This window comes from Cimex lectularius, unplaced genomic scaffold (assembly GCF_000648675.2).
Source record: "Cimex lectularius strain Harlan isolate CLEC.00 unplaced genomic scaffold, Clec_2.1 scaffold135, whole genome shotgun sequence".
NCBI classification, from domain to species: Eukaryota; Metazoa; Arthropoda; class Insecta; order Hemiptera; family Cimicidae; genus Cimex; species Cimex lectularius.
This window is the reverse complement of record NW_019392793.1, coordinates 186202-210857: the sequence shown is the minus strand read 5'-3', so window position 1 is coordinate 210857 and position 24656 is coordinate 186202. Positions and strand designations below refer to the sequence as shown.

Sequence of the window (24656 nt, the reverse complement as noted above, 5' to 3'; positions counted from 1 at the left end):
TTTTTGATTTATCGAAAACCCGCATATCTGCGGGTAGTGTAAAAACTGCATGACCACCCGCTTGTTCGACTGCTTTCATTCTGCACCTTACTTTGTTCTCCTAGTTTTTTTCCTTCTGTTTTCTACATACTATCTTTTCTGATCTTTCCTGCTGTACCCACCTAAACCCTCTGTTATGCCAACAATCAATCAGTGCCAGTCCTAGAACCCACAGGTTAGAGCGGTCTGCATTTGCGTGGGAGCGACGAAAGGTGAGTTAAGTTTGTTTATTTGTAAACCAATTTTTCACAGCTTTACAATTTTATTATTATTATTATGAAGTCCACAACAGTGTTCACATCACTTTTTTTTCTAATGAATCATGTAAAAATTACAACCATATTAAACAAATTCAAAACAAAACAAAAGAACAATATCAGCCTAACACATCTTCTATCTAACCCCTGTACCACAATCAAACATTAAATTGTAACTAAAAGAACAGTGGAACACAATTTTTACAGAAGACAAACTAACTGAGAGAAACAATCAAATGAGGGGGTCAACCGCTCTACAATGCCTTTACATATTATTACCAATTAACATTGCGTGCACTATACCAGGACTTGAACCTATAATCATCAGCATGGCAAATGGACCTAACCACTCTGGCACCCTACAGCAGCTGAATGATAATGAATATCCATTACATTCTAGAATTTTAAAATTAAATGTAATAGTTAACTGACATCATCCAATAGCTACAAGTTTTTATAATGAACATCCATTTAAAAATGGCAACCTAGTCTTTTTTTCATTGAATATACGGTAATTTTATATAAATGTTTAAGAAAAATTGTTTATCACGATAAGTTTGAAAATACCTGCTTGCCAATGGGAGGTGTAAACATAAGGATGGAGAGGGGAAGGAAAGAGAAGCAGAAACCATCATATGTTACTGATACCTAGAAGTTAGGAATATAATAAGATAATATAGGAATCAAAAATTTTCTATATAACTTTCAACCATAAAAATTTCATAATAAATCCATAAAAACAACCATAAAAATTAACCATAAAAAATTCCCCTCAGTTTTTCTCCTTATTACTATGCAAAGGGCATGAAACCATCATATGTTATTAAGACCTAGAAGACAGGAATATAAATTTTCACATACCTGAACATCAAACGATGGAGGCAGAACGTTGGGCGACTCCATTGCCTGCTGCTGCTGTTGATGGTATTGAGGGGCACCCTGTTCAAAGACACCACCCCCATCAAGCATCACCTGCGGTTCGAAATGAGACTCGAGAAGTGGGTGGCCTGCTGGGAAGTGCCCCATCAAGTGACCACCTTCGAGAACGACTACCGGGTTGTTCTTGTTCAAGTCTTCATCTGACGGTGAGGGCTGCCTGCTACCAGGAGTTCGGCTGCAATTTAAAAACAAAATATATATTAACATTAGAACTTATTATGAACAGCCGGCCAATAAATAATCTAAACAATTGCAGCAATACATAATTGATGTAAATTAAATTTAATTATGTAGTATGTAACTTTTCCCCTAGTTATGTATTTTTATTAAGTATGTGGTAGGATGTATGTTTCTTGAACAATAATATCATATTTTTATAAAAGCAATTTGAATTGAATTAAGTCGTAAGGCCTTGAAATTCATTTGCTGACGAGAGGCTGGTGTGGTCTCATGACAATTAAATTGTTTTATAAAAATATAAGCTGAATTTTTAAAGGCGTGCTGCTGGTCGGTCACAAAAATTAATTGAAATATCAAAAAGAAAAATGTTAATTGTTTAAAATAGGGTACCCACCAAGTTGAGAGGCTGCGCCGTCTCCTGCCTTGATCGTCCCAAGCAACCGGCACGAGGAGCTGTGGCTGACTAAAATGCACCCTACGCTTTGGCCAAAGAAAGATGTAAATTTAACCAGACTGGCCTACCTTGTGAGCTCCATCCGAACCCAGCATGATATGACTTGAATTTGACGCAACACTCATGTTACCTTTTTCCCAAGTATTGTTAGGCGAGCTATGTATTTGCGTTCGTAAAAGGATGCAAATACAGAGACAGAGATTGAAAGCAAATATGCTGGAGGCACAAAAACCACATATGGTTTGATTGAAGGAAAAATGTGCATATATGTTGGAAGCATTCGGAAGCAAAAGGAAAAATCAACAATGCTTTACATAAGGAGGCAAAATGGTATAGAACAAAAGGAACGACAAACGAAGTGGAGCTGAGGGATAGATATATAAGATTTTAAGGAAGTAAAACGTCACTAAAAACATTGCATAAACGGCGCAAACATACCGCCCACCAAATTAAACATAATTTCTACTATCATTTAAAAACAAAAACCAGCCAAACGAAAAGATAAAAATAAAACAGGAATAACATATACACGGAAAACGAAACAAACAAAAAATTAAAATTTAAGTGAAATAATAGACCTTTTCAATTGCTTCAAGCATGGGGCAGTGACGTAAGTCAGATGATGGAATGAGAATAAATGCCAGGGGGTGTCCAAACAGTCACGACATAAGGAACATTGTCTGGCTGAGGATGCAAAGCATCTATAATGACTAGAAGCCTTGACAACGATTGGGAATAGGACGCCCTAAGTCTGCAACATGTAAAGCACACTCTTATGTGCTTAAGCAATAGACTGCAGAGGAACAAGACCAAAACCCTCCCATGTATTAAAGATTGAACTGTATTGAGTTCAGAATGTAATGATAACACATGAAAAATGAACACTGTAATTTTGACAAATGGGTGTCTTTCGGAAGCAATAAAGCATGCCTGGAAGCAGTATGCAATAAAGATTGGACTAGCCTTCCGGCCACCCTGAGGAAACCACAAAAATCGAGAAAAGGTGGAAGGCAACTTAAGATTTTTTACATGTGGAGAATTTTTAAAGTGTTTCATTTCAGAGTAGTCAAAATTATATTGTTTGTTTACCGAGATTAAAGAAGAGGAAGCTTCAAGTTCATCAGGTAATAGAGGACCTGAGCGAGTGATAATGGCTTTTCGTTGGCCTCCACAATTGTCTGGCCCATTGTCAATAAAATACAAAACCCATGCGAAAATTCACTGCAATCTCCGAAATAAAGAGAAGTTTTGGATTTTCATAAGAAGTAGATTCTCGACTGACAGAAAGACCATTTTCATTCATTCAAATAAATAATAATATGAGTTTTGGCCAGCCATTCAAAGTGCTGTCACAAGTGGGTAACGAAATTTTGTGTAATAAAATCTCAAGAGCTTGAGGCGGCAAAATCAATGGGAGCAACATTGGGTGTGGTGGCGACAAATCCAAAGGATTTGTTAAGACACGTTTACACATGAGTCTTTTACGCTCAAGAGTGACAGATATAGTCTCGAAAGTAAAACTTGCAATTGTGAAGGCCTCAGAGACTCTCGTCAAAAGTGCAATGATGCATCTTCCTCGTTAGTGTAAATGTTTCACTCTCGCACAAAACTAAAGATATCTTCTCTAAGAATCACTCTGAGAACTGTCCAGTGCATCGGTCTGAAGCAAACTTGAGAGAGTTGCCATGGAGAGATGCTCTCTTAGAGTTAAGTCTGGTGACTAACAAGGGACTCTAAGAGTAATTCTTGATAACTCCAGCTGTGAGTTCCTCTCACATATAAATACCCCTTTATACAATTTAATATTAATTGCATTGTTGACTACCAAATCCATAAATTCGAATTCACTCAGTCGGTCCACTTATCCTTCAAGTACAATTTACACTTTAATTTTGTTCCGCTTATGAGCAAAATTTCTCTTTCAGCATCTCAGTGTATGCCTCCAGTAAACTAAACTGCTCAACTTGGAAATTCTTAAGATTTACATACATTCAATTTAGTTTTGCAAAGATATCCTTCCTTTTGACCAGGAGCCTCTTTGGCTGCACCCTGGTCTTGTGATTTGAGAAATGTATTTTGACATTGTTTTGTATAAAAGGGGAAAGGGCAAAATGGCTGCACTAATCTAACCTTAAATGATTTTTTTTTTTTTTTTTTTTCAAATAAAACATTCGAGGGCCGGAGGATTAAAAAATCTGGTAGGTCGCGAAAACTAATTGAAATATCAAAAAGGAAAATTGAAATATCAAAAAGGAAAATGGAAATAGTTTAAAATGGAATACTCACCAAGTTGGGTGGCTACACCGTCTCCCGACTCGATCATACGACGGGCACGAGGAGCTGTGGCTGGGCTAAAATGCACCCTACTCTTTTGGCCAAAGGAAAGATGTAAATTTAACCAGACCGGGCCTACCTTGAGGGCTCCGTCCGAACCCGGCGTTATGAGGTATAAGTTGAAGGGCGATCTTGACGCAGCTCTCACGTACTTTTCTCGCAATTATTTTACGCAAGCCATTCGCGTAAGTAAAAGGATGTAAATAACGAGATAGAGAAGAAAATACGTTGGAGGACATGTCCGATCCGATCGGAGACAAAAGCGGTACTTAAAAAACCGAGTGGGGCTGAGAGGGCAGCAAATAAGATTTTAAGGGAGCAATACGTCACGAAATAACATCGCACATAAACGGCGCAAAACTCGGTTTTTAACTGTTCAACAAGCTTACGTCATCACATCTAATATATAAAAAATGAATGCATGTTAATCGTAAAAACAAAAATTACTGTACTGATTTCGGCGAAGCTTTCAAACTGTTTTTATTACGGATGGGCGGGTTTGGAAATTATAAAATAGATATAACAAATAATAGGCGTGAGTATTTACCAAGAAGAGAGATTTAAGGAATTTGTGGCGCCCATTTTCTCAGCAGTCAGCTCCCCAAACTGACGATTACCGTTACGTTTCCCGCGTCTTTCAAAATCCGATTTGCAGGCACTGACGGTCAATATAGGCAAAAACTACACTAACACTCATAGTCGCAAAAATTACTGAATCGTTTATAGTTGCAAAACTATTGATACATTATATAGATGCAAAAACTACGGAATTGGTATCGATCATATAAAGAAAGGAAGATACCAACTTCACCGTTGTTCTTTACTATAGGCAGCAGTGGTGAACGTAGTAGAACGAACTACCGCCATATGGCCTGACCGCCAAACCATCAGACTTGACAAAAGTACTTTAAGTGAACGTTTATTTAGTGTAAAAAGAGGCTATAAAAACCGATTTTGTTTTACTGGTATGTATACAAGCACAATTCAAAAATTATGCAAATAAAATATTAATTAACATTCCAATTTGTTAAGGATCAGGGATGTGATCACTAAGAAGTGAGTATAGTAGTATACTTCTATGCCAAAAGCTTTCAACCTTTATTACAGTCATATTTAGGGCTCCGTTACATTCTCATAAATAAATTCTATTACAATAATATATATAATGATACAATACACTAATATATAATGTGTTTTTTTAGTGACCAGTTTTTAATAATTTGTTGGATTCATGGAGTAGCGGTCAAGAATGAGTTAGTTTAGAAAGCACCTTTTTCATTTTTTTACTGATGTTTTACCTTTATTCAGGTCATCATCTGGCCTGGGTGAATGACAAAACATATGTTGATTAGAAAAAATACAATACATATGTAAATATAAACTTTCAATCAAATTTTTCATACCGAGTGGATCAAAGTCAAAATAGTTCAAGTGGTTAGAGCAGCAGCGAATTGAGCTGAAGTTCGACGGTTCGAATCCCACTAAACTGACTTTTCATCTCAATTTATGTGCACATGAAATAGATGGTTCAAAGTTTATATTTACATCTTTACTGCATTTTTAACAATCAACATGTTTTGTAATTCACCCAGGTCCTGAAGATGACCTGAATTAAAGTCGCAATGCCCGTAAAAAATGGGAAAGGTGTTTTTCTAAACTTCCTCATTCTTGACCGCTCCTCACGAATACAACAAAATATAATTAGTGATTAATGAAATTTAAAAATTTAATTAATGATATTTTTCAAAAAATAAAGTAGCCATGCTTTTTAATTTTAAAAATAACTTTACTAAAGGTTGTAATTATTGTCAACTATTGTTTTTAAAATGTATTAGAGGTTTAAAAATATTTTATTATAATCAAATTTATTTATGACAACGCAATGTAGCCCTAAAGAAGAGTAATAGAGGTCGAAAGCTTGCCATTGTTCTTTATGACGCTTCCCTAATCCTAAACATATTGGTAATATCTAGACGGCTGGTCATTTAGATGAGGGAGGAGTTGGTGTTCGAATGGAGTTTGCGGTAGCACATGTGGTTAGACCAGCGGCATATTGAGCCGAAGGTTGTGGGTTTGAATCCTGATCGTGACACTAACTTTTTCATCTCAACCAATACTTTAGATAAAAAGTATTATAATTAATTGAAATATTTATATTCTTACTAAAATTCAAAGGAGGGGCTAATACAACATACACCAATGATACCACCAAAAGTGCTTTCCAATTCAAACAATTGCAATTTCCAATTAAACTGGCTTTTGCAGAAATGTTAAACAAATCACAAGGTCAGTCATGCTATTAAGTGAATTGAATTTGGAGAATTCATGTTTTTCTCAAGGACAATCATATGTTCCATGCTCCAGGAAACCAGGGGATTTGTTGTTATTAAGTACAAAACCATGCCTGAAACTATTATGGATGGAAACCACATGACAGTGTAAAATATGATGAGAAATTGGTTCAGTGCAATTAAATTTAATCGAAATGTTACTCAAATCTGATAAAGGAATGGAAGAAGCCTAAACAAAAAGGGAGTTTTAATAGGACGCCAGCCTTGAGGGGACAGGTCCTTTTTCTCTTTTTTGTCATCACCAGACGTGTGGGGGCGGAGGTTCATTGACTCCCTTCTATTTCTAATTGACAACAATAAACACAATTGAACAAATAAACCAATTAAAATATACAACTTTTGTGATGGTGAGCAAGAATTAAATCTGGGTCTTCCTAATCACAAAAATCAAGCGTAATAAATAAAAAAATATGTGTTCATAAGCTACAACCTTGGTGGAGGGCCTTTCCCCTATTTACTAGCACCACTTTTTATTACAGATTTTCTACAAACATCTTTTATTTCCTACAATTGTATACACTTTGTAGGTAGCTCACCTGCAGTACCCAGAGTTTTTTTCTTATCGTATGTTAATAAAAATCGAGAAATAGACATTTAAAGTCACTTTAAAGTTCGTTCGCTCTTGTTCATTTTTTCATGAGTCTTGTAGTAAAACATAGTGAAATACATGGACTAGAATTTTTTTCATCTACTCACTTAAACCCTTTATCATCATCCAAGCCGTTCTGTACTCCATTCTGTGTAACCCCGTTTTCCATATCTTTCTTGTTAGCTGCGTCATAAGGAGATGCAGGAGCTTTGTCTTTGTCTTTTTTCTCTCCACCATCATTTGACTGTAAAATAATAAATAGGATTAATGTAGAAAAAATGTGATTGAATCTATATATACAATATGTGCATTAATGCTTATACTTAGCAAGAAATAAAAATTATATATATTTTATTTTATTTATTTATTTTTTGTTATTTGTTCATTACACATTGTTCTATTTAACAACTAACTTATTTATTAATATATAAGGGTTTTTAAATAATTATAAGACAATGCCATGACAGTTTTATTGTTTCCTTCTTAAATGAATATTTCAAAATGTTGCCCATCACTATCATTTTATCATAACAATTGCCCGAATTCACAGAGAGAACCCATGTATTCTATATTGTTATTGTAAATAAACATACCTATATTTACAATATAATTAAAAGATAAAATAATCCATTATACTCTTCAAAGGTTTCATATGTTAAAATTAGCATAGTAATTTAGATAATGACAGAATATGTGAAAAGGACGAAGTGAATACAAGTATTTACCTTATCTAATCAAACTTGCTTTGAAATTGAATTGCTTCTTAGGTAAATTGCAAAATGGTAACCCTTTCTTGTCAAGGACAATTCCTCCACAGAGGTTCCAAGTACAAAACCACTAAAATGGCAGCGAAAAATGTACATATAAAGACAATAATCAGGCAATTGTGTTTATTTAATTTCCATAATAACTACGTATAAAAATTAATAGTTGACTTATAACGTAAACACAACATTAATAACTCAATCCTTTTTAAAAAGACAGTTCCTACTCACAGTAAGTTGTTCTACAACGATCAGGATTTCGAGCCTTTTAGCTCATCATCAGGTTGAAGGACTTCTACAACCACCATCAGGTGATGATGAGCTAAAAGGCTCTAAATCTGGATCATTGCAAAACAACTTACTGCGAGTAGGAACTATCTTTTTAGAAAGGATTGAACACCACACTCACTCCATCATTTATCATTTACATTAATAACTTGTTTACCTTTATACAGTGTTACTAATTGTTTTACACACTTTAGATTAAAAACAATGAAAATTAGTTAAATTTCATTCCTAATCCTTTCCATGCTAACTTGTTGAGTGAGTTAATTGTTTTTTAATGCGTTTTCTGCGATAAAACAATAAATTAGAGTTTAAAAAAATCTTTCTTAAATGGCTTTAAGTCTAGATCTCACCTAGTCAGATGCTTTGGTCAACAAGAGACATAGAGTACGTAGAGATCTAATAGATTAAATAGCCAGTCCTGGCTGTGCCGTGCTCTACAACTTTCCACGGCGGTCTTAAGTGGTGTATATCACTAAATGATTTTACAGTGTTTTGGTGAATTTTCTTTCAAACTATGATATTACATAATTTTTATTAAAATTCATGAATTTCAGATCTCGTTTAATTTCATTTACAATAAAATAAGTATGTTGTCTTGTCCCCTCCCTTTGAGAGTATTTAATTTATAAAAATTACATACATTTCTGCAATTTCATGGAAAAACCAGGAGAAACCTCATTTTGGTTATAGCAATATATTTAGTTAATTAAATAAGTAGAACTGAGAATAATTCTATTAACTCCATTTGCTTGAGCTGTTTCATCTATTCTGTCAAATAGTAAATTACCATTTTTTTCTAGTTTAAACATATGATGTTTTATAAAAATCATAATGGATCTTTTGTCCTTTTTTTAAACATATTAAAAATTATGCTAGTATGTTACAATTTATTGTAATAGTAAAGAAAACATGGGTATTCTGAATTTTTATTGTTTTCATTATTGTCACAAAATTATTGTAGATTCTGATGACAAACAATATTTAAACTGTCATTGTATTGTCTTATAATAAAACAAAAAACCTACTGCACATATCACAGTCATTTTTAACCAGTTCATTAGGGGACTTATTTTGATTGACTTATTTACCAATTTTGGAAGATTTGAAAGCACTGAGAGCTTGTCACCACTGTGTCATTGGCAATGAATGTGTAAAATGATCATTTAATTTGATATTTATGTATGTATACTATTTTTACATCATTTAATAAACATAATAAAACCAAATAATAGGCATGTAGCACATTCGCAGCATCTTATTAACAGTTTTACTTTTTTCTAAATATTTTACCGAATAACATAATTGATCATTACCATAACTAGTGTTCTCATTCTAGGCTCAAGCTCCTTGCTAGTCGGGGAGGTACCGAGCACATACTCAACCATTTTAACTCCAAGCCCGCTAGTTTCTGATGATCTAGGCGATAGAATATTTCCTGCTTCACTGCCAGGGAAGCTGCCCGATCTCCTTGCAACCATTGTTATTGGCTGTGATACTGCATGATCTGTGGGCAGAAAGGAAGTTCATATTAATTACCAATATCTGATATTTAACTATAGTTTAAATGCATAAATAGGGGCAAGTACACAATTTACATGCTGCCAGTCACAACAATGTTTGATTTGGGTGTCATTGATTATTTAGTGATCGCTGACATGTATTTCAAAGGGGGGACTTGGCACAGCCGGCTATGGACCCCATTGAATTAGATTAAAGCCTGGTTCTAGTATGAGCAGTTTACAACATACAAATAATTGAATGTTGCCATGATTTTGTTTAACGAAATTTGTTAATGTGACATTCATCTCAATTAAATTAGTGAAAATCTATTCCTAGTAAGCCATAATCATTAAAACAATTAATGTAAATCAAAATTCCATTTTTCTGATTTAAAGTTTTGAAACTAAAATATGGTATATACCTAAATGTACAGTGAATAAGTCATATAAAATGATTTTTAAGAAGGTGAAGTAAGCACATATTCACAAAAAATACAATACAAACGGTTTTTACTTCAAAGCCTACACCAATGATAGCCAATTTTATATGTTAAATGATGGCAGTATCTTGGTGCTCAAATAAACAAGTGCAACTTTCGGCAATTGATAAAACATTCAAATGGCATTTGAACCGTGATGTTCTGGAGAATAACTGAGCATATTCTTTAGCTATGATAAGCAATCTGGAAGACCTTAAGAAAAGAAGGCAATGGAATATTAAATCTAGATGGATAGAAGCTCATGCAGGATACAACGTAAATGAGAAAGCAGAAAAGCTTGTTAGCGAGGTATGAACAAAAATTTTTTCAAAGATGGGAGGACATATGAACCGACCCAAACAGTAGACGGTACTTCATATTAAAGGAATATATATGGAGTTAAAAATAAGAAAAGAAATTCATATAAGCACACATACAACACAATAGTATTGATCGGTCATGGTAAAAATAGGGCGTATTTAAAACATTTCCAAATTACTAATAACTCTGTGTCCCTACAGAGCAGAGAAAAGGTGTGGAGTCACATCATTGACAATTGTAAGATCTTTAGAAAAAAAAAGAAAAAACGCTTGCTGCTGATAAACAGCATCATTACAAAGGGAAATGACTGGCCAGCTGGGGATCGTGATCTGTTAAGGTTTCTGGTAATTTTTGGAGTTGATTCGTTAGACTTGTCATAACTATTATGTGTCTAAATTGTTTAAATAATAGTACATAAAAAAAGATAAAAACATACATAAAAAAAGAGGCATTTAATAAATAAATAATAAAATAGAGGTGTTGGTGGCCGCAACAGTTTGGGTGTTGACTCGAAACTCATCACAGTAAGGTAAATCCAGCGGCCATGCATTCGAACCCGACATACTTCCAAATTTTTTTTTAAATAAATAAAATAATAATAAAATTCATAAATAAATGTAAAATATAAAAAACTAATAATAATTTTTAATAATATTTAATTGTAATTGAAGCAGGTGAAAATCTGTAATCAAAAATGAGAACAGATTAATTAAATGATAAATTAAAATAAAAAAAATATTCACAAAAATATTAAATGCCCAATTAGATTTTTTAAATTATGTAGCCAATAGTAGTACAAAAAGAAAAAAGAATTTAATTTAATAAAAGAAATCTGGAGATGGATTAATACAATATGGTCCCTCCCTCCGAAGGTATTTCAACTATGAAGTTCACATGGACCCTCCCAGATGCCAGTGCTTTTGAAAAATCGCCATCTTGTAAGTATGTCGGGTTTGAATGCACGGCCGCTAGATTCGAACCTGGGGCCTTTACCTTATACTGATTCACGTGTGTCGACGCCTAAACCCTTGCAGCCACTGACCCCCCCCCCACATGTAATACTAATTCTGTAATTAGAAATTTTATACTGTTTTAATTTATTTTAACAAAAAATCTCAAATTTTTAAATATTAAAATGCTAGTGAATTTGAAATCATTTTAAAATTTGTTAATCATAATAGAGGAAGATATGAACGTATTTATATGTAAGAGATGCTAGTAATAGTTTTGTTTACATATACTTTATTTATCATGCCTAAAAGGTTGGAAATTCCTGTAGTTAAGATTACTTAAAGTATGGAAACAACGACAAAGCCGTCTTCCTGAAAATTGGAGTTGGGCTAGTCAAGGATAAAAACTGTACTCTTTTGTTTTTGCTCGATAACGCGTGAAAATGTACTATTGAACTTTCGGACACCCTTGGACGTGTGTCACAGTAGCCGGCTCCCCCAAGGGGGGGCAGGTAACTGCTAATTGTTAATATCATAAAATCATCAAACTGTATCTACCGGCTGCGGTAATTGTTGAATGTTGTTTAGAATGTCCAATTACAAGCCGACGAGCGTATGATGTGAGGTACAAACTATGCCCAAAAGGCCGCCCGTCACTATGGAGACGACAACAGTAACTACCGGCATTTCTGCAATTCGGAAGTTACGAGTACAACGGGTGACATTAATTCAAATCCGTAATGTGACGTTAGGGGCATACATAATTTTTTTAAAAACTAATTTTCCTCATATTTTTTAATTCAAAACTCCACCGACAAGTGTCTCTTAAGTCGAAAACTTAGCTCTTCCGGAAATCTTTAATGATCAAACATCGACAAATTAACTGTAAGCGACTCACCGATCGTAGAACTTCTTTATGTAATTAACCTAATAGACGATAACAAATGTTAATTATTGAGCCGAGGGTAAACTTCATCAGGTCTTTTAGATGATGATAAGCTAGAACGATCCTGACAGAACAATACCTGCAAGAATAGGCGACGGAGAAGATTCAGCGGAATGAGTTTTAAATATAAGTTTTGTTTTTTACAGGTTTGAATTTTTCAAACGGACGGCTTTCTAGCTGTCGCCCACTGGCTAGGTGGCACACAAAAAGACCCCGTCAACTTATGTCGCAAACTTCAACTAAGAGTACAGAACTTACATATTATAAAAAAAGAAAACCGAGACTGAAGTGGGAGTGCAATCCTTGTGAAAAGAAGTCGGAGGCGGTGGGAAATGTACGCGCAGGTCTGGTCAGACGACATCTTATGGAAGAGATGCCCTGGTTCCACTTGTACCGTTGATGACTCCACCACGCCCTCGATTGCAGCAATTCTAAAAACGGCAAGACTACTTCCGGGATTACAAGTGGGGGCGAATTATCGACAGAACCTAGGAAACCCTAAGTCACATATGAACTTCATCCCGGTCGCCGGTTCACTACATATCCTAAATTGAAATAGAAATGTTGGATATATTACTTTTTAGCATAGATCGATCCACTCATGCGATTGGAGAACGGTCATGAGTTCGCCATTTTACAAAGAGCATCGAATGGAAAATGCGGATATATATACAGCTTTTTAAGGAAGCAATTAAACTTCAAGTGTTACTAGGTCTGAATCGATTCCGACGTGTCAACCGTCCGTCGAGAAAGTGCGGAAAACTCCAAATATGGCAAATCATGCCCCCTCCTCCTTTCTGGGTGCTAGAGAAATGAGATTAAAGTTTAAAATTTGATCGTGTACCGTTGTAACGAATGTAATCGCAATGTCAGGAAACGCGGACTTCAAATGAATAATTTAAATTTTCCATTATAAAAGCAACATACTTTCAACAGTGGGGCTTTCGAAGTTTTTTACACCTCCTCGCGTGGGGGCAAACACATTTTGACAAGCAGTCTGAGCCCGAACAATTAGCCCAATCGAAAAGCCTCGTATGCAAAACTACGCCAACACCAGGGCGAAGGGCTTTGTGTTTCGTCCACAGGCCATGCCCCCGACCGTGTAGTTACTTTTCGCACACTTTTCCTTTGCCACAAACAAGTTAGAACTTGTTATATATAACCTAAAACTTGCTTACATCAGGTACTATAAAAAAGTCAAGAATACATAGAACAATACAGGTGAAATAAGATACCTGTACAAAATAAATAAAATAAAAATAAATTCTAGTTAAGTGAAATATATATGTGAAATACTATTTAAACCAACAGTACAAAACTATTCTAGAATCAATAGTATCAATTCATCAACAATTAGTTCAAATAAACTATTATTAGAAATGTTACAGGCGACTAGATTCTGGATTTTTAACAGATTACCACAAATCTGCACTAAAATTATCACACACCCAATGAAATAATTATGACATTTTATAGTAAATTTGAGTTTCCAAAAAATTGAGATATATTTTCAAATTTAATAAGAAAACGATGCCGACTGCAGAAAGCGGTTGATGGATAATATTAAACATTTATAAATGCTGACATGAGTGTAAACATTAGATTGTTCAAAGTATTGCAATTCTATTAAAACACTGGCTGTATTTAAATGAAACTATCTTAGATTTCATAATAAAGTTTCTAATAGAAATAAAAACAATTAAAATTTATATAAGGAAATGGATATAAAATCGGGACCAATATTTTTTTTTCTTTGCCATGTAAAACAAGAGGGACAACACACGTTTAATTAATGACTGATGCGTCTGTATGTATTTCATTTCGTAAGCAGTTTAACCAGTTTTGCCGAAGTACACCGAATCATAAATGGAAAGTGCTTGTTCGCCCGGCGGATTTGGATTTGACCTCATTGTCAGATTCGTGATTTTAGCGTTATAAAACCCTTTATTATTTTTTTTTTATTGGCCTTATGATCTTGCATATTAGCCATAGTACGAATTCTTGTGTACTCAAATTGGGGGTTATCGGGAAAAAAGGGCCAGAGGCGACGGTGGGAATCGAACTCACGACCGCGGCGTGAGAGTCTCTCATGCTAGCCACTCGGCTACCGCGGTCCCCTATAAAACCCTTAGATAACGACTTTGCGGAAATCAGTGTAAATTAATTATTAATATTGATAATTTCGACGAACTTCTGCCTAATTGACATTCCAAGTGCCAGCTTTAACATCATTTTTCTTAAATAGTGGACCTATTTTCATGGTTGATAATTCGTTTTAAAGAAATAGGCAAGTGCATTTTGATTGTATCAAACCTTAAAATCGGACTATTATTTAAAAAACGAGGTTAATTTCTGTTATGTATTTTCCCATTTTGTGTATTTTCTTATAGATTTGCTTAGTTTCTTAAATAAATATTTTATGTTTTAATGGTACATTATGTCATTAAAAAGCTATGTTCTTCTTCTTTCAAATGGTCTGTTTGATGTTAAAATACTTTTAGCAGTTTTTGAATTATAACCGTTTCAATCAGGTACTTCTCAAAAATCGGCATAATTAGTTATTTAGAAATCGGCATAATTTTAGGTGTCAAAAAATCGTTAATTTAAATTCAAACCAAAATTTATATTTAGTGCTTTCTACAGATTCAAAAAGAAATTTTATTTAAATTACGCGAGAAAAAAAATTATATGACCTAGGTTACTTGAAATTTTTTGGTTATTGATGAATTTTGATAGCTTTTACTATATTTTTATTGCAATCTGAATAAAAATGGTGTAAAAGGATATATATTCATATAGTTGATACGATTAAGGTGAAAGACAAAATAAAAATAATAAAGAATGAAAAATTTCAACTCAAAAAAAAATTTGGCAAAGCTAGGGCCTGCCTATAGCAAGCAGTAGCGTATTGTATGTGTCCGATATGTTGGAGGCTGGAGCGTAAAATTACCAAACATTTTTTTATCCAAATACGTGATCTACCAACCATGTCGTCCTTAAATTTACCAATATTTACGTAAAGCGAGAATTTTTTTACTGACTCGTAAATTATCCAAAACCGCCAAGGAAAATTTAAAAAAGTACAACGATCTAATACTTGAATTACACCCAACGGTTTAGAAAAAACATACTCAGATGATAACTTCTTACTATAACTAGCCTTTTTTATGCGTCTGCAGGGATTTTAGCGCGTTCATAAATTCAAAGAGGTAGTAAAATTTAAGTAAAACCTTTCATAATGGTTACATTGTCATAACGAAACACATTTACCATTGATAAAACAAAAAGTATGTTGAAACATATTAAACTTAATGTAGAGAGAAAAACATTATCGGCAATAGCTATTAATCTTTGATAGAATTAAGAGGGATGAAATATTTAAATTCTTTTTTTGAGAGAATTGAAAGCGAAGACCCGACAGATGAAAGAGTGGCCGGCCGAGGGTGGTAAAGGCCATGGTGAAAGCGGCGCTGAGGATGGTTTAATGCAGCTGGGGCCGTTTGCCCGACGGAGCCGACCTTGGCCCGGGAACCCGTCCCGAAGAGAGAAAATGGTTCTCGGGACCCATCGGGTAATAGACGAGGCCGAGTCGTCTCTATACTACAATTGAGCCGTTTTTTGGTCCCTTCTTCTAATCCTTGATGCACAAATTTACAAACTCCTCTACACTTTGTAAGCTTTTCCCCATTGGGTCTGCGAGGTGATAAAATTGTGGTTCGATCGTTCACGATCATCTTGGTGTGCCGATTTTCAACATTCGGCTTACATGAGTTGGGTGTCAATGCGCAGATTCCTTGGGAATATTTATTAATAAATCCGACGCGACATCAGCACTTCTTGTTTTATATTACATTTTGTTGGTCCACACCTTTATCGTTCATGATAATGTTGGTACGGTCAATATTCGCTGTTGCTGAGATTTCTGTTAAGATTAAAATTTCTATTATGCGTTTTTTTTTTTAAGTCTGCGAGATGATAACATATAGTTTTGGTAGGCCAGACGCGTATAAAACACGAAAGCAGACCAAAACAACAATGACAGTCGGACCAGGATGATTACAGTTCGCTTTATTCTAAAACCTGCCATTAGGTATCATCAAAAACGTCACTTTTGGATAGCCCTACTCTTAACTGACGTTCTTCACCGTAGATTTATAAAAGCATCTATGAGTTATCATCTAATAATAAAAGAAAAATATCTTCGTTGTAGCAAGTACAGTCTAAAACTGACCACTGAAGAATATTAAATGCCACGTTCCTGACAAAGGAAGACAGACGGAGCACGATGTTCTGCGAAAAAACGAACAACGTCCACCGATTCCATAAGAGACGCAAAAACAGGCAATATTCACATGTAAAATAACAATCCACGATTTAATTTAAAAAAAATAAATTTAAAAAAATCGGGCTAGAGACGAGTTTGATCATACTGGAATCACTGACAACAATAAGTGAATAAAATAAAGCACTACCAATAACCCAATGATTTTGTGAATTTACGAGCAATTTTTATTATTTTAAAGGGTCCAATTAGTTTTCACTTGTGTTTTTATTGAGATGTGTTTAATCAAACTGTATATTTTCCAGTTAAAAAATCTAAGATTGGATTACGGTACAATACCGACAACTTTGATGTTCTTGGTATCATGATATCTACTATCAACGCTGATATGAAATATATACACGTCAACGAGAATTCAACAAAAAATTTGATTCCCTGATTTTATGGAATCGAATTGTCCATATTATTATTGTGTTGAGGGACATAAAGGCTTGTGTTTTATTAATGATCAGGCTCATATATAACAGAAACCTCGGTTTGACAATACGATTCGTCTTCACATCAGAGGTTTCGGACTAAATTTATGACTGGATTAAAACAAAAAGGGATAAAATGAACCATAAGGGCGAAACTTTCCCCTATGATACCCCCGGCCTTTACCTTGACAAAACGAGAAAGAAATCCTCGTATTCTCTCTCCCTCGCCCGAGACAATAAAACACATTTGGTGCGGAAACTACGTTATAAAAATCATGTTCTGAACATGATACATACACGTGTATTGGGCGATTATTGCATGAAAAGAAACCATATTTCACATTTGTAGTATATTTGTTAAAACAAGTATTGACCAATTTGATAACTTTATTTCAACACTGTTTATTAAGCAACCCGTTGGTGAAACATAAAATACAAAACAATAAAAACAATCTAATTATTAATGACCACTTAAAACAAGGGAAGGTGTTCTGAACAAAGCCCATAATTGAGTAAGTTCGCCTTGTTGTACGCCTGAATTAACCGAACATCTGTATTCGAAGCATTTTTAGATGGATAATATGTAAGAGATAAACTCGACTTTAGCGGTTAGAAGTCGAATCTGGTCCCCCATTCTCGCTTTTCGTTTTTTCTCCTTACAACCGACCTCTTCAAGCCTTAAAGATCTGGTTTGTCTCATTGCAAGGCATAAGTTGAACAATCGTATTCAATTATTAAACCACTCAATGAACAAGTTTATAAATGTATGTAAACCGAGGAAGTTTCTTCTGTTGAACGCATAATTGAACAGAACAGATGCTTCTAAAGTTTCTAGAATCTGCGAGAGGAAATTTATCATGTAGTTAAGACAAAAACTCTGGTCTGTCCGATATTATTATTTTATCAACCGTTTAATATAAATCATTTATTACATTTCCCTCCTTTTGATATCAACACTACAATAATTAAGGTTTGTTGATTTATAAGTAGGTTCTGCTGTACACCCTGTGAAATCGAACATAGGAAATTTAATTAAATTAAATTAAATTAAGTCTTAACGAGGTAAGCCGCCTTTTCCTCGCAGTTGTTACTTTAAGCTTTACCCTCGGAGCAAGGATTACATGATCGGAATTTATAAGGGTAAATTGACTTCCGCGAAATATTATTAGTCAATACGGAATGTATGATGTTACAAAATCACTCCAAACGAAAAGTCTTTGTCTATCTTTACAGTCACTATTAAGGAAAAACCTAACAGATATTTTATGGAGATGGGTTTAACATAGCATACATACAAACAGGAATTTACGTCTCAAATCAACTTTTCGATAGAAAATTAATCAACATTAATGGATTTGTAATATAACGTTTAAAACGATATAAAAGATTATAAACAAAATATTGATTCTTTGAGTTTCCAAAGTTAAGCTTTCACAAAGTTTCACTAAGTGCCTGGGGCGGTGGGTGTTTTGTCAAATACACTCACACTCATGCACTCTCCCGATTCACGGTCGTGCACGAGTTTCCTTAGGAGACAAGAGGATAGGATGTAAATTCTTTGTTTTCCGAGAGTCTGGCTAAAGGGGGGCACTTTGTTATGACCGAGGGAGGCCATGTTGTGGAAGGTGGGAGTAGGAAAAGTTCATTGACAGTGAGAAGCCTCAAGGTCTAGTCTCCATCCCGTCCTGACTCTGCCGATTAATTCCTTTATAAACGATGTGGAAAGTAAAAAGCTCAAGGGCAAAAGGGTTTTGGCACCGGGTCCTGTACAAAGAACCCGGCCGCCAAATTTAGAACGAAGCCGTTGACTGGCCGAGTCGAGAACAGCAGGGGGAAACAGGTGTTCCTCCCCGACAGCAGATGCATGCACGCCTCTGCACAACTAACCAGTCCACAAAAATACAGTTTCTGGCCTCGTTTTTACGCCCCATACCACAATAACGAATAAATATTTTTTTTACTAATTTAGAGTTTAAAAAAAATACATATCTATTTTTATCCTTACTTAAATTTTTTTGTCGTTCAATGTTTGAAGCCATGGTCAAAAGTTTACAAAATCTTACTTCAAAAGGTCCCACTTCAGACATTAGTCAACTTTGGCGACAAATTCAAAACAAAAATGAGTTGAAAATGTAGTTTTTAGTCAATAATAAAAACAGTAACACAAAAATACATTAAGAAAGAAGAATAAAAGAGTCGCGAATGCTCAGAAACATACCGCTAATAAAAACGATTGCATACGAGCACAAAAGGGCGAAACTATTTCTATACATCTAAAAATAAATTATTGTATATTTGTATAAAAACTATAAATTCTGAATGTGGGAGTTGAGATGATGTAATCTACCAAAAGAAATTATTGAACCTATGCTAAATGGCTATAATTGAGATTCGGTTGTGTTAGGAAGAATTGAAGATATGAACAAAAATGAGGTCTTTGTAACGCTCAATTTCACAAAAACAACAATAATCAAACTGATAAGAAAAAAGGTAGTTTTAAACCAAATAATCAGTGTTCTTTTAAACAATAATACATGCGATACCTGCTATAATTTCCAATTTGCATTTTAATTATTATTGTATATAAACATTCCTTTCTTGCAATAAAACAAATTAATCATACTAATCATACTTTTTTTTAAATTTACAGTATATTGCAATTACCTTCAATTAGGTAACAACTGGCAGTGAGTGTATAAAATAAGTGAACAAGAGGGGGTAAAATACACATTGGCAGTACTCCCATTGGGTCCTAGTCCTCTAGTTGAGGTATGTATGTTTCACTCTCACTAGAAACAAGATCCCGTGGCCATCAGTGAGGAGGGTGGAGGGAATCGTTGAAGATCAGTTTTGAAATTTGAGAATTTATGGAGGGTGGGCAGTATGTAATCGGTGATAACGGGAGCGGATTAATCTTATAGATTGGGCTCTTTGGATGCGGAGGACTTAATAAACTTCGCGAAACTTAAATTTTTCGAAAAGGTACTTTTCCTCTTTCATTTAAAGGAAGTTTGTATTTCTTTACAGTTTTTATGGCGGCAATTAAGGTCGGTAAAAAAAAAATTCACTTTCAGGTTGTATGAACAAATTATTAATCTAATCAAAATTTAATATTTACGTCTAACCTTGGCTAAGAACCTCACATTGCTACTAGGCAATCATATCTCAAATAAAATGATAATAGGTTTAGTTGAATTTTGAAATTTCGGTGGTGTCGTTTTTGAATTTTTTTTTTAATATATTTTATTTTACTCCTGCGAAAACGAAAACTAACATTGATACTGTTGGGAGAAACAAAGGATTTTACAAGGAGGAAAGGCGGTGGCTTGCAACGGGGACAATGCAAAGGACGAGGGGCAATTGTCTATAACGTGACGCCCGGTAATTTAACAATATTTAACAATTGGATAACTCAGGAACAACTATCATTAACAAGTAAAAACAATTTATGATTTTCATGACTAAACAGATACGTTGAGTTAGATATCTTGATATAGTATTTTTGAAATATGTTTATAGAAATAAATTTTGGATAAACACGTAGATAAAATATAATGCATACAGTAACCGGATTTGAAGAAATAATCGTATAAAAATAATGAATCAATCACAAGTGCAAATAATATCTACAGAAGCACAGCATCAAACGGTGTAATAAATCACGATTACATTAAAAGTTTAAACTCGGTTACTAGTTAGCTGTAAGTCTGAGTCCCGTGCAGCATTAAAGGACTGGAGAATAATGAAATTCTCCTAATTGGGATGTTTTATCCCACGCACCAAACTTTAAGGGCAGTGCCCAGCTTCGTTTCAAAACCCTTACCAACTTTTAAAATATAAAATAAAATTGTCAGATAGATTTCTCTATTACACTGTATAGTGCAAGTGTTTACTTATTTAAATTAAAAAAATAACGGATATTAAATGGAGTACGTTTTCTGAAATTTGCTGGTTTCTAGGTTTGGAAATAGTAGTTTAGAATCACCATAGTAAGTTATTCAACTTTGAATTTAAAAAAAAAAAAAATAATAATATAAAATTATATATATATANTATATATATATATATATTTCTAAGTTCTCGCTACTGAAACACTTATTTCATGAACGTTTACAAGTTTAGTATTGATCACATCTTTTTGTTAATTTAACGTAATAATTTAACCCTAACCATCCCTAACGTAAGTTTCAATGGTATCAACGAATTTGTCGAAAACTTTTTAGTTTTGGAGTTTTCATTGTTTATTTAAAACAAGGTCGTGAAATCCTAAAAAATCAGAAAAAGTGGAAAAACTCCGAAACTGCTGAGATTCGGACCATTGTCAATTAGGACTTTTTGGTTCCTTTTCAATGTGAACCTATGGGCAAAGTTTGTAAAACGAGTAGCCGAACACCCTGTATATAACAAAGCACATATGTTGACCGTTCATATGTATATGGACATTCTTTACATAAACAAATAATAAACGATAATGGCACGCAAGGATCAATGGCATGAGTTTATGCTTGGAAGAATGTGGTTTGTGTTTAATATTTTTGAAAAAAAAAAATTCGTTGTAGTTAGTCTTTTTTAAATTGAGATAGTATACCAAGTTTTTTCTTTTTTTAAGGCAAAAACCACCAAGGGTCATGACTGCCTTAAAAGTATGTTGTTAGCCGCAAAACAAAGGAGCCATCACCCTGGCGACTTCCTGGTTTCTATATAACATTTGAAGGTGAAAAATTATAATTTGTTTATTAGGCAGGATTCATAGAGGAAGCCAAATAGTTTCTCGATGTTACTAAAATTGTCACCTAGTATTGTTTTTAAATTATTTGCGAGCTGGAACCTATTTCTTAGGTCTGTGTATTTTTTGCATGTTATTAGAACATGTTTAACAGTGATTATTTCTCCGCAATCTGGAGACACTGGAGAAGGCTCCTAGGACATAAAGTGACCACGCGTCAATCGACAGTGCTCTATTCTCAGTCTAGCTAAAGTTGTTTCTTCTTTCCTGGGTTCTCGTAAGGATGTGTCCCACTCTTTGCCAGAATCTTTAATTTCCCGAAGTTTATATTCCTCACTCTCTGCCACTCTCCCATGTGACCATATAACTTTCTTAATAAATTAATTAAAATCTTCAATTATTTTATGCCATTCTGTTATAGCTTTCTTTGCTGCGCGGTCAGCTTCTTCATTCCTGATTATGCCACTATGACCCGGGATCCATAAGTATACCAGTAAAAAATCCAAATCCAGTATACCAAGCTTAGAGGCTGTAGTCTCTTTCATCTTCCTTTAATTTATAAGTGGTTTGGTAGGCCGCCAATCGTAGGGGACTGGATGTCCCTTTGATCTTTTCATTTTACTGGAGTGTACGAAAAAGCAATAGCTCAATGAAATGCTAATTAAAATCTGATAAAATTGTTATCGCTCACGATTATATCGATAATCTCTGGAAAAATACTATGTAAAAAAAGTTTATACATTGGTCGGTCGCGATGTCCTGAATTTTCCAAGATGAGAGGGTGTGATTTGAGCCGGTTGAAAAACAATGGGTGAAACATGGATCGGAGTTGGAGGAAGTCGAAGGCTTATTAAATTCGAAGAGGGCAACTCGGATAATGACTAATGAAGTCGGAAAGGCGAGTGTTCGGTGGTGGCCAATTATGCTGGGGCGGCATCCAGGGCGCCGAGACGCCGCCTTCCGTTCCCCTGGCAACCGGCCCTCGGCCCTCCCACGACGAATCGAAAAATGAACTCGTAACAATGGAACGACGGATGATACACTCAGGGACAAACTACGGCGTTATATTTCAGGTCTTGTTACAATCCTTTGTTTAACCCTTTTCCTTTACATTTTACATCATCTCGCTCGTTTTACAGGACCGACGACGACTCTTTCCGAGGGATATTTCGTAGGAACAATCCATGTCAAACTGTTCGGCAAAAAAGTCTTACAAGGAAAAATACAAACTAAAGGGAAAATATGTATGGATAATAAATTCAAAAGAGGGGGCCACTCCCTCGTTTCTACACAATCAATTATTCCGTCAAGTCCGCTTGGTTTCTAAAACAAAATTGCTACTTTAAATTTTTAATTTTCTTCATATGTATATAGTACTTTAAAATAAACATCACATCGAGCAGGGGTACCTTAATTTTTATCTGTTAACACTGCTTATTATCTATTATCAAGCACATTGACAAAATAGCAAATATCTCCGCAGTTTTCTATTATCAACCTAATTTAAAATAAACTGTTCAAAAATGAATAGGGATATTTATAATTCATTATTGTTCTATTAATTTTAATTAAATTAACCGATATATTCTTGTACGTTAAATAAAACAAAAGAAAAAATACAAACTAAAACAAACAGATGTTAATCTTCATTTTTAATAACGGATTTACTTAAGAATAGTAGACATATAGATTACTCATTTTGTACCCAAACACCTTTACTCGTCTTTTCTCACACCACCATGTTGAACCAGAAGTTGGCAATATTATTGTGATAATGAGTTATCGAGGTCACCGGCAAGGGGACATTTCAGAGGCAGTTGGCATTTCTCAGAGCAGTTCCTCCCGGGCTTTTGCCCGATTCCGACAGGCTGGAAGTGCCGATAGGAGAGGAGGCCAGGTCGTGGATCTCAGCGCATTACGACGCAAGACGGAACTTTTTCCATATGTACAAAGTATTTTGAGAGGCCATTATCAACACAAACGATTCCGTAATCGTTTGTGGGAAGTTGGCCTCAGATCGTGTGCCCCTAGAGATAACGTGAAGGAACAGCCCGCCAGCAGCAATTAAGAGAACACCAACTGGATATGTTATGTTTCCTGACGCCATACAGAAACGGCGACTCATCAGTAAACATAACAGCATTCCAATTGGCTTTCTCTTCTAAGCACTGCACCATATTCTCGTGGTGCGGACTGTTGCTGCAGGTCGTCTCAAAGGGGCATACAATGTGAGACCAAATTCGAAATTGTGTTGATAAAGGCCTTACCAAAACATTTTGTACTTCATTTGGGATCTGGCGGGCACTATGGAAAGTGTTCCATCTCCTGCAATGACAATATTTCTGTCCTCCCTTAGCTGAGAAAAGCCAACTGTTTCTTGTCCACTTGCCTTTGACCTCGATGACAAATTCTCACAATAATATTGCGGACTTCTGGTTTAAGGTGACTTCTCATGGTTTAACAGAATACAAATTGACTAAAATAGAGAAAAGACGAGAAAAGGTGTTTGCTTACAAAATGAATAATCGTCTTGTTTACTATTCTTAAGAAAATCCGTTATTAAAAATGAGGATTAACATTTGTTTCTTTTTAGTTTGTATTTTCTGTTTTGTTTCATACAACCAACAAGAATATATCGGTTAATTTAATTAAAAGTAATAGAATAAGAATAAATTACAAATATCCATATTCATTTTTTAGCAGTTTGTATTATCATTTATTAATCCATATACGTTGAGCGGTCATAATTATTAATTGGTCAAGCGGACCACGAAAAATAGTG

The 24656-nt window shown here is 34.7% G+C and overlaps 1 protein-coding gene across 15 annotated transcripts in view; it reads right to left on the bottom strand.

Annotated features, from left to right (window-relative positions):
- The window catches only part of LOC106663606 (pumilio homolog 2), a 342434-nt gene that overhangs the window by 229370 nt on the left and 88408 nt on the right, over positions 1–24656 (bottom strand). For all 15 annotated transcript variants that reach the window (XM_014388529.2, XM_014388533.2, XM_024227910.1 and 12 more), the window contains 3 exons: positions 9509–9699; positions 7251–7387; positions 1158–1410 (listed from right to left, as the gene is read on the bottom strand). In XM_014388529.2, coding sequence (XP_014244015.1) covers positions 1158–1410; positions 7251–7387; positions 9509–9699 — 581 coding nt within the window. The remainder of the gene's footprint in view (positions 1–1157; positions 1411–7250; positions 7388–9508; positions 9700–24656) is intronic.